Source organism: Adelges cooleyi, unplaced genomic scaffold, assembly GCF_023614345.1.
Source record: "Adelges cooleyi isolate 19-005CV unplaced genomic scaffold, UGA_ACOO_1.1 ACOO_flye_CR_arks_rails_tigmint_CR_PRNA_651, whole genome shotgun sequence".
In the NCBI taxonomy this organism is placed as follows: domain Eukaryota; kingdom Metazoa; phylum Arthropoda; class Insecta; order Hemiptera; family Adelgidae; genus Adelges; species Adelges cooleyi.
The window spans coordinates 906239-922090 of record NW_026096352.1 but is presented as its reverse complement, the minus strand read 5'-3'; the positions used below and the strand labels follow the sequence as shown (position 1 = coordinate 922090).

Sequence of the window (15852 nt, the reverse complement as noted above, 5' to 3'; positions counted from 1 at the left end):
TAATGCTTCTTTATCAGCTGCCAGAGTAATGAGTATGACTATTTATTATCATCTCGTTATTAAATGTCTCGTTATTAATAATAACAATTAACATGGGAGGCGGAAGTGCAATTATGTAAAATTAAAACTAAATACAGAGGATTTGTTTATTTACTTAATTTTAAATGGAAATTGCTTAATGAATAATGATGTGATATATTAAGTATATTGTGCTATTATAATTTTCTGTCTTCTGGTTTAATATTTATTTTAATAATCTGCTTATATTTGTAATAATTTATTTTTGAAATCAAATATGATCATTTTTTTAAATGTATTTGTATATCACTTGGATGATTTTCAGATATATCCGTGTCAATGGCTGTTAACCGACGTTTCGGATTCTTTGCAGGGTCCATCTTCTGGGTTGTCACAAAGTGGCTAATACTGACCGTCTTGCTCGTATAGATACGGCAGCGGTAGTCGTTTGTTATACGAAAAAACCAAAAAGGATAGTATATAAAACTGGGGGGGGGGGCAGATTTTTTTTTTGCACGGGGCGGCTAAATCCTAAATGCGGCTCTGGTGGTACCCCTCTATTTTTTTTAAATTTGATCAATTTGTTATTGTTTAAGTTTCAATAATTAATAGTGCTATATAAACCACAACAAAAAAAACGGGTAATTATTTGGTAGCTTTGTATTGTTATGCAATAACTTTAAAAAAAAAAAAAAACATTTAATCGACTAATATAACTAAACATTTAAACATGCAGTTCACATAATGCAAGTCGAATATTCCGTGGACTCTACAATGGACATGTTGTATGATTAGATTTCAGTTTTCCGATAGAGTGGAGGATGACACAAATACTTTCGACCTCTCCTGTATCCGGTTTTTCGAAATGTACGACCGCTTTCCAGCATCCGTAAGGCAAAAGGGGTTGATATTTTGATACCACCTTGCCTGTGCGAACCTCGAATTTTCCCTGAACACAATAGGACATAAACTTTTATTCATAGTATAATACTATAAAATATAGTACTTAAAAGTTATTTTACTTTTTTTACTGGACAACGACCTTCAAAATTTGTAAACTTTTGCATAATTGGGATAGCCACCATGTCAGCCAACAAGAAAATACAAAATGTAGTCTTTGGCCAAGTTCTTTGGTGGTTTTTAACCCATCGCCCATCTAGTTTTTGATATATGTCGGCTGATATCTAAAAAATGTATAGATAAATATTATCTGTGTTATACTTGTCTATTGGCTCGAAGATCAAACCTCAAAATTGTCTTCCCAATTCATAGTTCTTAGGTATTCCATGTACCCTTTGCCGTCGGTATTGTGTTGCGAATAGTTGTATTGAACGTTAATAATACTGCGAACGGTTCCGGTGCCACAATTACCACTTTTTTCCACAACTAATGTGTACTGCAGTGTTAATAATATATAAAAATTGTGTAACAACTATTAAAAGTTATTACGGGTAACGATTTTTATTAACTTTATGGAACTAACAATCTGTATTAAAAAAAAAGTGTATATTTATACTTTACAGGGTTACTTTACTAACTATAACCAGACAATATCTTTAAATTCATTGGCCTTTTTTAAACTATTTTTTATACTTACACAATTATTAGTTAGCGCAATTTTTATGTATTTTTCAGTTATACGACCCCATACGTTTTGTGTTAAACCCCTACAAAATTAAGAATTTTAAACGGTAGTGTACGTATTATCTTAGCTTTTAAAAATAAGAAAAGTTTGCTAAGAATTTTGACTGGTCGATATTAAAGTTATTTAAGTTCACAATTTTAGGATACGAAATGGAGTAGTGTACTCCATTTCGTACACATATAGAAAAATGCTGCACTTTTTCTTCTATCTTAAATTTTAAACTTTTATTTCATCAAAATTAAATACGCAAAACTAGTAATCAACAAATTATTCCTTCTTTAAAGAGTTGATAAATATAAGTTACCATTTTAAAAGGTTTATTCAGTTCAAGTCTATAAGGTTTGAACTTTGAACACTTAAAACGTAGGGTTATATTTTTAAAAAATTTAATAGAATTGGGTAATGCATTAACTATAAAATTATAAAAATGAATATATTTTTTTCAATTATCCACACTTACAAATGGATAAAATGGATCCTTTTTAGGCTAATATCACTCGAGATTGACTGGTTCATAGCTAGTGGTGTATCACTCTGCATATATATAACTCAAATTTGAATAATGTAACAAATAGGTTTGGATTTTTTTCCAACTAAAATGTTTGGGGTTTCATAAATAAATTAAAATGACACACGATTGATAATTATTGACAATGTCAACCTACCGAAGAATAACGGGTTTTTCGTCAAATTTTAATTTTCTAAAACAAAAAATTATTTTTATAAGAAAAAAACGGTTTTCATGTTTTTCTACCAATTAAACAAAATAAAATCATTTTTATTTGTACAAAAAAAAAAAAAATTTTAAATTAAAAATTGTACATATAATAATAAATTATTAAAAAATTCGAATTTCTTTTTAAAAAACCAAAAATTTTAAATCGCAATTCGATAATATAAACGCATACCTTTTGGAAACTTAAAATATAAGTTATACTATTTAATGCCTACCACCTGAAACATAATTAACACATATAAACCTATATTTTAAAATGAATAACGCTTACTGTTTGAAATTTAGGAATGTACCAGGAGACAACTAATAAGTACACAATAAATAAATTCATAATTCTTGATAATCGAACAAAGTTAATCGAGTGAAGACTGTACTTGCCTGACATGTAATTTAAACTAAACCCAAATGTAACATTACTATGTTATAATATTTTTTTTTGGTAAGCTATAATTATGAATATTCAAAAAGTAATTACCTAATATATGTATACTCAACATCAAGTAATTTTTTTTTAGTTAAAAAAAAATGTTTGATGATATTAATATATTCATAATGAGAAGGATATGTGTACCAGATACTATGAAATAATACTATTGCGGTTTGCAATAATTATTTATTTTTTCATTACATTGTTATAATTTATTTAATAATGTATTATAAATATGTTTTTAATGAGAGGAATATGTATAGTGTGTATCATAAGTAACATGTTTAATTACAACTATATCAAGGTCGGTAAAAATGCTTCGTTTTTAAACTGTATAGTTACAATTTATTGATTTAGTCATTTTAAAATCTTAGCTTCGTACTGAATATAGCATTATTTTGTACTCGGTTGTTTTTGAATAATACAGCCATAGTAGTCGCAATAACATAAAGTGATTATACTATATTAATGTTATAAAAACAAAAACCATTTCACCATCTAACTAGGAGTGATTTTACCAATGTCGGGCATAATAAACCTACAGACCTGATATGGATTTAAATATTTATAATAATTTTAAATCCAAAACAAACAAAACATAATATTAAAATACATACATAATTATCACAATGATCCTAAATATAATTACAATAATTCTTAATCTAACATAAATTGTTTTGGTTTTTGTCTTGTTCTTTCTGAACGTCTAACCTCTACTCTGTCTTCTTTTCGTTTCCTTTTTCTATTTTAACAGGTAACTTTGGTTTAACGCCCATGACATCTTTAGCCCTAGGATATCTCAATTGAATTTCATGATCTACTCTAATATTTCCATTTTATAGTTTATAATAATAATTAGCCGTCAGTTGTTTTGACTGCTCGATAACCAACTTTCAATAACGGCATTTAAAGTTAAATAAGTTTCAAATTTAAGACGGGAGAAAGGGTGGACCGTAGTGTGAGTTGTATCTTATGTATTACTCAACCGCACTCCACCTCCCGTGATAAATGATAAACTCTTATACCTTTACACTAATTATTGAAAAACGGTTCTAGACCAAACAAAATATTTGGCAAATTATTCTTATATTAAAAATGTAATTGAATATATAGGTAAGTACGTTACCGATTGAGTTTCGTTTATAGTGCTATGAAAAATACTTAAAATATAAATATTTGGTAGTTTTTTAATATTGTACAATGGATAAATTAAAAAAAAAAAATACAAAATTGAAATTATTTTCAGATAAAACGAGTGTCTTTCGTTTAATGGTCACAGATATTATCCTGTTAAAAGTGATAAAAATTGCTATAACTAATCAAGAAATAAAATTTGCATTGCAATACAGACTGATAATAAAAAATTTAAATATGTGAACTACATAATGCACATAGAATATTCCGTGGAATTTACTATTGGCATGTTGTATGATTGGATTTCAGTTTTTCGACAGAATGGAAGACAGCACAAACACTTTCGACCTCTCTTGTGTCCGGTTTTTCAAAATTAACAACCGCTTTCCAGCATCCGTAAGGCAAAAGGGGTTTATACTTTGATACTACCTTGCCTGTGTAAATCTCGAATTTACCCTAAACACAATAGGACATAAACTTTTATTCATAATATGACGTTGTACAGTAAAATATAGTATTTAAAAGTTTTTTTAACTTTTTTTAATGGACAACGACCTTCAAAATTCATAAACTTTTGCATAATTGGCATAGCTAATATGTCAGCCAACAAGAAAATACAAAATTTAGTCTTTGGCCAGGTTGTTTGGTGGTTTTTAACCCATCGCCCGTCTAGTTTTTGATACATATCGCCTGATATCTATAGTATGTACAACAAAATATATTAGCCGTTTTATATTTACCTAATCGCTGCAAGTTCGAACCTCATAATTGTCTTCCCAATTCATAGTTCTCAGATATTCCATGTACCCTTTGCCGTCGGTAGTGTATTGTGAATAATTGTATCGAACGTCAACAATATTGCGAACACTTACATTGCCACAATTACCATATTTTTCCATTGCGAAGGTGTACTGAGGTGTTAATAAATAATAAAATTTCATAAATATCCAAAAATATTTTAGATGTACAACTTGTACTTATTAAGCCAACTAGCTCACCGTTTAAAAAAATACCTACATTATAACCAGACTATATGGTGATTCACTAACTATGAACCGGACAATATTTTAAAAGATATTAAAATATTGTACGAAAAAAATAATAATAAAACACTTTGAAATTGTATTGAAAATTCTAAAGTTTTGAAAAAAAACATTCAAATTTGTTATAGAAAATCTAAAATAATGAGTTACAAGTTGTGGGATGATTATGCAGGAAATATGGAAGAATACTTTATTTTTGTTTCCATTATCGAAAATCCAAAAGATTTCATTAATCCAATCGTCTTAGGCTCTACAGTGAAAATGGTTCCATATAAACAAACATCTTGTGTATAAATAATAGGGTGGCGCAAAAAAAATGTGCACCCACCACCAAAAACTAATCTTTATAGTAAAAAGTATATTAAAATTTGGAGTCATTCGGTAAAGTTTAACAAGATAATCAACGCAATTTAATATACATTTTAGGCGTTTTTCATTATTTTGCCCAATTCTTTGTCTATAACTGAAACTATTTAATATACGGTTTAGTTAAAATCGTAAGAAGTTACTATTTTATTTGATGTAGCAACGTATACAATTTAAGCTCTTATTTTAAGGTTTTATAGTAATTTTTAAATAATTAAATACCTATGTCCTATAAGTTTCATGCAGAAGAGGAGTTGCACTTATGACTACTTCTTTAACAGCTTAACCAACAATGAAGAGCAAAGACAATGACTATTTCAAAAGGTTGAAAAACACGCTTAAATTTCTAGATTGCAAAAAAAAATAGACTTGTTTTAAAAAAAAATAAAAGACGAATGAATGTTATTAAATAGCACTAATAAAATAAAATATAATTTTTAGTTTATTTTAGCTGCTATAGTAAAATTTAGGTATGCAAAACATTCCTTATATATTTTTTAATTTTCTATCACACAATTTAAAATTAAATTATTCAATCTTTTTTTTTTAGTTTGACTTTAGAAAAACTAAAAAAAACGTATATTTAGTTATTAAAATTACTATGAAACCCTACTATACTAGGTTAAATGTTATATATACTATATCAGACAAAAAAAATAACTTTTTAAAAAACTTTCAGATTCAGAAAATATTTAATAGTTTAAGTTTTAGACAAAGAATTGTAAAAATTAATGAAAAACGCCTAACATTTATATTAAACGCGTTAAACTTTACCGAATTACCCCAAACTTTGATAAACTTATTTTTTTACTATAAAGATTAATATTTAGTGATGGGTGGAAAAAAATATTTTTTTTGCGCCACCCTAATAAATAATGAATAATCATTAAGGAAATATTTATTTTAAGACTTTTGTCAGATTGAATAAATCCATAAAAATAAAGTCTAAATTATTCAATAAAATTCAATTGAAAAATCACGGATAAAAATAAAGAGTTTTAGGAATCGCTAAATATTTTAGATTATGTTTAACACTATTGTATGAATGTCCGTTTAACTCTTTAATGATTCAATCAACTATATAAACCTTATATAAATAATTATTTTTAAAAAAATATCGCTTACTGTTTGAGATTTAGAGATGTACCAGGACACGAGTAATAAAAACACAATGAATAAGTTCATTTTTGTTGTTAGTCTGCAAACTTAAGCCATCGAACTACGTACCTACTTACTTGACATTTGACGATAACTGACTGAACAGTTGACTGTAATTTAAATTGAACCTAATGTATCATAATTATGTAAAAATACTTATTTTTAAGTAAAGTTATAATTATGTATGTTCAGTATAAAGAAGTAATAAGTATGTATATTCAACAGCAAGTCGTTATTTTTTATTTTAAAAAAATGGCTTTTAGATGATAATAATATGTTTATAATGAGAGGTATATATGCATCAGACATACATTTGATGATGTGATAATACTCTTGCGGTCTGTGGACCGTCTATTTTTTTAATAACGCATTAAAAATATATTTATAATGAAAGGAATAATAATGCGTATAGTGCGTACCAGGTATAATGTAATTATAATACTATTGTGGGATGTAAGAATGCCAAAAAGTACTTTCATTTGAAAATGTATTGTTTCAATTCATTTAAAAATGTTATTTATTTAATAATGTATTATAAATATGTTTTTATTAATAGTAATATTTGTGATGTGAACCAGATATTATGTAATATGTTTTATTATAACTATGCTTAATGCTTGTGGAAAAATGCTTCGTTTTGAAACTGTACAGTTGCAATTTATTTAACGTTTATTGATTTAGTCTTTTTAAAATCTTAGCTTCGTACTAAATTTAGAATTTTTTTGTGGTTTTTGAATAATACAAATATGGTAGTCGCAATAACATAGATGGACAGTAAATAACAGTGGAAATAATTACATTAATGTTATAAAAAAAAAAACCATTTCACCATCTAACTGGAAGTGATTTGTCACCGTTGGTCCTAATGAACCTACAGACCTGATATGGATTCAAATATTTATAATATTTTGTAATCCAAAACAAAACATAATAATAAAATACATATTTACATGCATAATTAATACAACGATCCAAAATATAAATACAATAATTCTTAATCTACCATAAATTGTTTTGGTTTTTTTCTTTTTCTCTCTGATCGTTTAACCTCTAATCTGTCCTCTGTTCCCTCTTTTTGTTTCCTTTTTCTATTTTAACAGGTAACTTTTGTTCAATAATTAATACCCATGACATCTTTAGCCCTAGGATATCTCAATTGAATTTCATGATCTACTCTAATATTTCCATTTAAGTTTATCAAATATACCAACCTACTAATATACTTAAGAATCTTTGCTGCTAACCAATTTACTTGTTCTTTCAAATGATTTCTATATTATACACTTTTCATTTCTGGGGTCATTATTTATTTTCTTTAAATCGAATACTACTCTTTTCTTTTTTTCACAACCTATTATACTTTTCTTTGGATTTAACGAACTTGCCATCGTTCTTACCTTATATGTAAATATACAGTTACTAGGTGATATCCCTGTAACCGGAGACGGTGTTGCATTATATGTCGTTATGAGTTATGACTTATGATATATAAGCAAAGTATAAAAATATATGAGAATAGTATAAAAATCACATCAAAGAAATTAAATATTATAGTATAATATGTTTTTAAAACGGTTGTCATTTGTATCATAGGCGGACAGGCAAACTCTGGAAGGCTTTTTTTATATTATTTTATTATACAGTGTTCGCTAATCAACACATGAAAACAATATACTCAAGAACCCTTGGCTAATTTTAATACTTACTAATAACTAATTAATAATAATTTTAAAAATTTCCTTTGGTTCAAAAACATAAAGAGAAACGAAAAAATAGCTAATCTATGAATTTTTATCGTATTATTCACGAAAATTGATACTTATATTTACTAAGGATTTACAATTTGTATAATTATTTTTAATCGATTATCTACATTTTATAAGGTTCAATAAAAAAAAATGTATTTTAAAATTTTAGTTTAATTTTTAAAAAAAGTATTAACGTGCATAATAAAAATAAGAAAAATGGATACATTTTGCGCATGGCAATAAAAATTAATGCGCGGAGTCAAGTTTTCCACGAGTCGGTCCCTGGTACTCATAATTAGCTTTAGGCCCTTTTTATAAGTTTTCCTTGCAACAAACATTCAGCCTATCCATCTCCGGTTCGTACGATATTTGAGGCGCTCGGATGCCAAATCGATCAAGTCCACTTTTTTTCAAATTGCGAATAGTAGCATGGTCGGATTAAAAAAGTGTATAATTTTCAGTGGCCAAGATAAATAACTCCGAAGTTTAATTTTTCACCACTAGAGTGCGCTGAGAAAATTGGCAACTGTGCTTACAAATGCATTGTTTCAAATAACTTTAACTGCCTGTGCTAAAAAATTGCATTTTTAGGGAGTTAATCGGTTTGGCTTCTGAGCGCCTCTTGTTTAAGAAAACAATTTTGACTTGTCCATTTCAAAGTATAAAACACGAGTTGTTGTTTAACGGAGGACGTTCGGGAGGCGTCGGACGTACGACGGTCCGTGTGTAGAACGGCACGTGATGCTCCGTGTCCCTGTAGATAGGGGTGGTCACTGTGTTTCGATGGCCGGTAGACATATTTTGTGGATAGGCGGTGTGTGCGCTCGAGGGCAGGACAGGTTGGGCCTTGATGTGGTAAACCGAATGCGTGCGAACGACCGGAGCCGATGTGGTCGGTTTTCGGAATTCCGTCGCCGAAATTTGCCGGACTTGCGCGTTGTGCCTTTGTTCCTTCAACAGCCTACTTTGGTTCAGATCCGGCTTCACGTAGTACACTATGTACTTGGGATAGAACTCGAAGTCGTTGTACTTAACGTACACCCGTTTCGAAGAGCTCACCGTCGTGTCGCATCCGGCCGGCGGGCACTTGATGTTGTGTACGGCGTTTTTGTTCCTCAAAGGTGGCAGCCGATGCGACCGGCCTATCAACACAGAGCACACCAGGATGGCACGGCTGTCTGAATGAACAAAACGTACAACATGTTAACATGTTAAATAGTAAATAGTCAATCGATATTATTTTAACGAATAATGTTAGTCACAGACAGATAATAATTGCTTTATTTGAACAATTTTAACCGTACATGATATCATCTATTCTGCACGCTTGGTAGGTTTTGCGTTTCACAAGCTAACATTGATCACTGTTGATTTATCCACTTATTTATCTTGATGCCTGTGCATTAGGCGCAATAATTGTGCGGTAGGAAATTTAAAATGTGCAGTTGACTCAACGAAAAATAAAAATAAGTATAAAATATAGGCCTAATTTTAATTTTTGTCTAAAGTAATCTGGAAAGTATTTGGTTATTTATAAATTTGCGTTTTTTCCAAGGCTACTTACATATTATGTAGGTAATTAATAAATTTCTTATAAAGACTATTAGAAATAACGTAACATGTATTTTAACATGGATATGTTATTGGGCTGGGTACAAGAAATTTCATGTCGCAATTCTCGCGTTACACTTTCACTTTCAGCTAAAGATAAGAGAAACACGATAAAAGACCAAAAGACAAGTGATAAGAAACTACTTTTGAAAAATGTTTTAAGAATAATAATTATAATAATTAATATTGTCGACCATTTGACAAAAGACATATTCTAATATGATGAAGGACAAACAATTATATCATTCATTATAATATATCTTTTTCCAAAATGTGTAATTTGAAAATTATATATGTATAATGTTAAAATATTAAAAACGGGGACTTGCAGCAGGCAAAATTAATATCCCTGGATATACCTGGAATAACCTAATAATATACCTAGATTTTTCAGATCCCACAATATACACTTAATAATATAGAACAAACCTGGTCCTCTGTTGTCCGCATAAAAGTTGGCATAATTCGCATCGTCACTGAACGAAACGCCTTTGCCGAATTTTGCCCTTTTCGTCCTTCGCCAGTCCAGACCGCTATCCATCGATGCCAATGCGTTGGTTTGGCTGGTCACGTGGTACAGCAGTCGTTCTTCTACATCACCCTGTAGCTCCAGATCTGCTTTGCGCAGCAAGTACATGCCATACATTTGCTTATGGTTGACCGACTCGATTTTGGCTATTGGACACTATACAACGAATAGAGTAAAAATGTACACAGATGTAACCTCATATTAACGTCCTGTACTCGTTAACGAAGTAAAAAAGAAGGCGAACGACAGTGTGACCACTTTAAACGCAAATCAATACTTTTTTTTATGTCGTTAAACACTGCACAGTTTAATATCAGAACAAAGTCCGAATCAAAAGTTATAATATATGATAATATATCACATGGTTGCAGTAGTGAAACAAATTAAAAATATGAACCAGAGAAATTTAATTTCGTCATTATGGACATACTGCAGCTCGTCTTTTTGCTTACTTCATAACATTTTACTTCTTGCGACCTCCTGCTATACAATAAAACGGAACACCAAGTGATTTAATCGAAAATACCGATACACTTATTATAGCACTATGATCGCTTTAATTTTTTCCACAGTGCAAAAAAGGGCAGACAATATTATTGGCTTATTGTCCCAGATCCTAAACACTTTACCTCATACGGATTACGGTCTATTTTAAACCATGAACAAAATTAATGGAGAAAAATCTAAAAAAACGTAATATATTTTTAAATGATGAAATCGTTAGGACTATTTTTAGTGGACTAAATTATTGAAAAAGATGACTAACAACTGTTATAACAATATTGAAAAATCACACTAAAGCTATGAGAAAAAAGTTTAAAATGATAAATTTGAAAATTGTGCATGATACTAATTAGGTAGTCTGACAAGAAACTGAAATTTTTAAATGAAAATCGTCTTTCTACATAACATAGTAAAGTAGCCAAAAAATTCGAATGTAGTCGAAATTTTGTCTGGCTTTTTGGTCTAAAATGAACAAAAATGGCTTTTACTCATAGAAAAAAAGAATTAAAATTTAAAAAAATACCTTGTAATTTATACAAATAACCCGGTTAATTAATTGACATAGTCGAAATTTATTAAAACCTTTTTTTTCTTAAATATTCCCTATAGAAAACTCCTTAAAAACAGACCGCACGCAATCCACTTAATTTAAAAATCTGTAAGTTACTTGCGTATCAAAGTCACTATGAGTTATATAACATAGTTCGTCTAAAACTAAACAAAGCCCAACCATTATTTCATGTATCGAAGTTGTTGTAACAGTTCTGGAAAAAGCAATAATGAAGTGTGTACATAAAAGTTCTAGTTAGTTTCTATTTTAAGTGTTTATGTTCCGAGTACAATGTTATCAATGCGTTTGACGAAAAACGTTTCATAGCCGTTGTTTAGATTAAAATATTTATTCATCACTTACTATAGGGAATGTTTCGAGTATACAATTGCGAAGCCATCGCTCTTCGTTTAGTGTACAACTCGTTCTAAGATCATGACCGTCCGGTAGTACTCCTAATTTGTCCAATTGCTTTGTCAGCGAGTTTGCACTACTGTACATGCTGCTGTTTGGTGTAGTTCTTATCTAAATAATTATCGAATCGAGTTAACGAATAAGTGCATAGATAATCACAATACTAAGTAGCTAACGAAAAATGTTATTGACAATAATAAAGTAATAAGCGCTTTTGTTTTAACTACTTAATAACCGTTTAACTGTCTATTATATAGTGTACTAAACCATTTACCATTGAGTGGCCATATCAGACACGGGCTACAGCGTGGGCACAATTACTGATTACAAGTGAAACTTCAAAGATAGAGGAAGAGTGTTTGTAGATAATACAAATAATAGAAAATTTGAAATACTTTTTACAGTTGAAAATACGTCTTTATTTAACTGTTTAAGTGGTTAATTTTTGGGTGGCTTTTCTCGATTTTAAAGAGAAAACAATTTTTTTAAATTTTAGGCCAATAAAATACCTTTTTATTTATACGTCAAATGTATAGCCTTACTACACGAAGAAATGTTTTAAAAGCAATCAAGTAAATATTTCCAATATTAAAAGTATAAGCTTACTTATGTCAAACATTTGGTCGATGTTAGTTGTATTTGTTTAATGAACATTTGATCAATTTTTTTTTAAATAACTCATTCAAAGTATTATATTGTTTGTGGATATTTATTATCATATTATACATTGTACTTTTATTAAACTATTGTTTATTGTATATTATTTAGATTATATCAAGATGACGTGACATACTTATTCTGAACACGTTTTTCGTCATAATTATAGTAGTTCATGTGTAAAATAACTTGTCATACATCATAATTCGAACAACACATTAAGTTAAAAATTAATTAAACAATGTGATTATCGTTAGCTCTGGCCTTTGTCCATACTATTCAAAATAAATTAGACATTATGTAAGTAAAAATAAAAATGCACAACAAAAAAATCTTTTTTTACAATATTTAAAAAAATATAATAATATAGTATTATAATTTCATAAACGTTCAAAAACAAAATCATTAAACAATTGTTTTTAATTGTTTGGATGCGATATTATAATCACCATTTCCCTAAGGCATTTCCTAATTGATTTTTTAATAAGTCTTCATGTATTTCCTGGGGTATCGTAGAAGTCTTAAGAGGGCGTCGCACCGCCTATTTTTAAGGAGTAAAGTATAGGCAATTTTTTACAAAATCTTAATTTAAAGGTTAAACCTGTGATGTGTAATTATTAGTTCAATAACTAGGACTCTATTTTGGTATTTAATTTATTTTTTGGACTATCACAGCATCCTTGAAAGCGATTTAAAAATGTTTTTTTATCTCCACATGTTTAAGCAGACTAAAAATAACTCGCTTAATTTTGGTTTTAGAGTAAAAGCACCCATTATAAAATTAAAAGAAAATAATATTCCGGAGGGCAAGAAGGTGCGTTTTTTTCATTATTCCAAGTATAACGCTCAATACATGGTTTAGAAATATCGATTATTTTAACATTTTTAAATGACTGTAACTTTGCAATAAATGATTTTTTTTTTTAAAACGCGCCGTTTTGCCCTCCGGAATATTGTTCTCTTTTAATTTTTTAATTGGTGCTTTTACTCTAAAACCAAAATTAAGCTAGTTATTTACAGTCAGCGTAAACATGTTTTACCATTGAAAATCATCGGTGCGACGCCCTCTTAAGGTTTAAACTTAAAGAATCTTTTATCATTCCTTTTTTTTTTATAATAATAGTTTTTAAAATTGTATTACGTTTTAAGTACAAAAAAGATCAAGTAATGTATCCGTCCAATCAATTAACTTCCGTTTATTAAATAACTGTCTTGCTGAATAATTAAAAAAAAATAGATACATAATATAGTTCTTAATTTAATCTAATCGAATCAAGTCGAAGTAACGTCACGGGACGCTTACGTTGTATTTTGTTATCACTTGTTGTTGTTTTTTATTACCGATTATAAATATTATTCTTTAAAAAACGCCATAAGCACTAAGCAGACCAATAAAATGCTCTAATATGTACTTTCGGTCGTTTGTTAATATTTCGGTACTATTTTCTTTATTAGTTACTTCCGAAAAGCAATAATACATAACAACAGCATTATTATTAAAGCGATATTGCAAAAAACTTACTCAAAAGTAAACGTTGCGAATATTTTTTTAACCAACAATAATCGTATTCGTGTCTAATTTGCCTTTTGTGCTAAACATAATAGTGTATTACTATTATTATTATAAGAGCATTTTAGCCGTAAGAATATGAAAACAAACAACCATGTTATCACCGGACAGCCGACTGCAACTAAACTAATGCGTCAACACTACATGACTACATTAGACCGGCTGCCGCACACACAACACACCGAAACCTTTAGACTGTATAGGTATACTAAAATACAACTCAAGGGCGTGCCGATAGTACCAATTCAACCCAACAACATTATTCTCTACCAACTGTAAAACGAAAAACCACAACATTAACACCAATATTATTATTTTTCGATAATTATATGCAAATCAAAGACATTTACCTACCTACATAATATATTGTTTAAAGCCGCTCGCCGATAAATAAAAAAACCATAATAATATTAGCACTATACTCTTCCTCGGTACTTTTGTTCGATTTTAGGATAAGTCGAAGACCGTAAGAAATTAAAAAACATTAAAAATATTTACACATAATAAGAAGAATCCAAATCATATTGCATTTTTGGCTTTTGAACCTCAGATTTGTAAAACATTTTTACTAAGCTCACTGCCTAACAAAAAAATGATATCCTTATTTTTCTCTTCTATTCTTGTACTTGACCCATCATATACCTCTTCTTTATATGTTGGACTAAATTAGTTTAAAATAAAACTTTGTTTTTCTACTCCCCTTTGCCCTGTTTTGTTAATTGTTAACAAATGTACAGAACACAAATAACTAAGAGACAAGCTCATAATCATTAATATCAGGCACACGGGTGTCTTAGGTTTTTTTATTTCAGACAACCGATTGGAATTTTTATTCGTTCGTGTTAACAACAACCCGTCCATATTAAATAGCCACAGCTGACACAGTAAAAACGCGTTATGACGTTGTATTAGCATTATTAATTATATGGTGTATAATCAAACTCTTCATTTTACATAGAAATGTCGTGATAAACTATAAATATTAACGCTCAGTAAAATGTATTAATATATTACTATCTTGTTCATAGGCGCGACTAGAGGGAGAGGGCTAAGAAAGTTCAGACCGTTTTAAAACTTATAAAAGAACCACCACGGAATTTGGATAAGACCTTAAATCGTTACTTATATGGACTGAGCATGATTGAATGCCTACTTTTTTTGAGAGCTATGAGATTTGAACTTCCTTAGTGTTTAAAGCAGTTTTGAAACTGTCTGGCCTTGTTGAGCCAAATCTTATTTTTTCCCAATAATAATAATAGATAATCCAATAAACTTATTTCGGAAAATAATTAAATTAATGAATTTTCATTTTACGCAAAGGTTAACCATAGAACATTTTCAAAAAAAAAAACTGTACAACGCTAAATGTGACTAAAAATTTCAACTTACCGTTATAGTAAAATGTAAAAATATAGTGTAGGTAATAATAATAATAATATGAATGATTCGATTAGAGTAAATAGCCACTATAAGCATCGTTTTTCGACAAGACACTCGTTTTGACCGGTTGTTTAATAACACAGTAGTTGGACATTACTAATGGGTTTTTTTTGTGTAAACATTTCTGATAATACCAACACAATAATAGTATAGCAATGGCACATTAACCATTGATATCGCCCATAGAATGAATAATAAGGTTTTCGGTTTCACTGTTCTGTAACAGCACTAATAACGAGTCCGAGATACTGCTGTAAAATATGTGTATTAAGGATTTTTATTATTATTATTATTATTGTTAA

General features: G+C 29.2%; 1 protein-coding gene and 1 long non-coding RNA gene across 5 annotated transcripts; both read right to left on the bottom strand.

Moving 5' to 3' along the window:
* Positions 1 to 1138: 1138 nt before the first annotated feature.
* Positions 1139 to 2766, bottom strand: LOC126844918 (uncharacterized). The gene is made up of 3 exons (XR_007686657.1): positions 2671 to 2766; positions 1265 to 1414; positions 1139 to 1202 (listed from the first exon to the last, which is right to left on the bottom strand). It is a non-coding gene; the product is annotated as an uncharacterized LOC126844918 (long non-coding RNA).
* A 4321-nt stretch (positions 2767 to 7087) lies between these two features.
* LOC126844801 (protein mono-ADP-ribosyltransferase PARP12-like) lies at positions 7088 to 15630 on the bottom strand. 4 transcript variants are annotated; one of them, XM_050583212.1, is made up of 4 exons: positions 15500 to 15630; positions 11833 to 11994; positions 10316 to 10571; positions 7091 to 9453 (listed from the first exon to the last, which is right to left on the bottom strand). In XM_050583212.1, the coding sequence occupies exons 1-4, from the start codon at positions 15584 to 15586 to the stop codon at positions 8930 to 8932; spliced, it is 1029 nt and encodes a 342-aa protein (XP_050439169.1). In that variant the 5' UTR covers positions 15587 to 15630; the 3' UTR covers positions 7091 to 8929. The 4 variants fall into 4 exon arrangements, with proteins under 4 accessions (XP_050439173.1, XP_050439172.1, XP_050439169.1 ...); XM_050583213.1 differs by lacking the exon at positions 15500 to 15630 and adding an exon at positions 14063 to 14328 and having other exon boundaries at positions 7092 to 9453; XM_050583216.1 differs by lacking the exons at positions 11833 to 11994; positions 15500 to 15630 and adding an exon at positions 14063 to 14330 and having other exon boundaries at positions 7088 to 9453.
* Between the last annotated feature and the right edge of the window lie 222 nt (positions 15631 to 15852).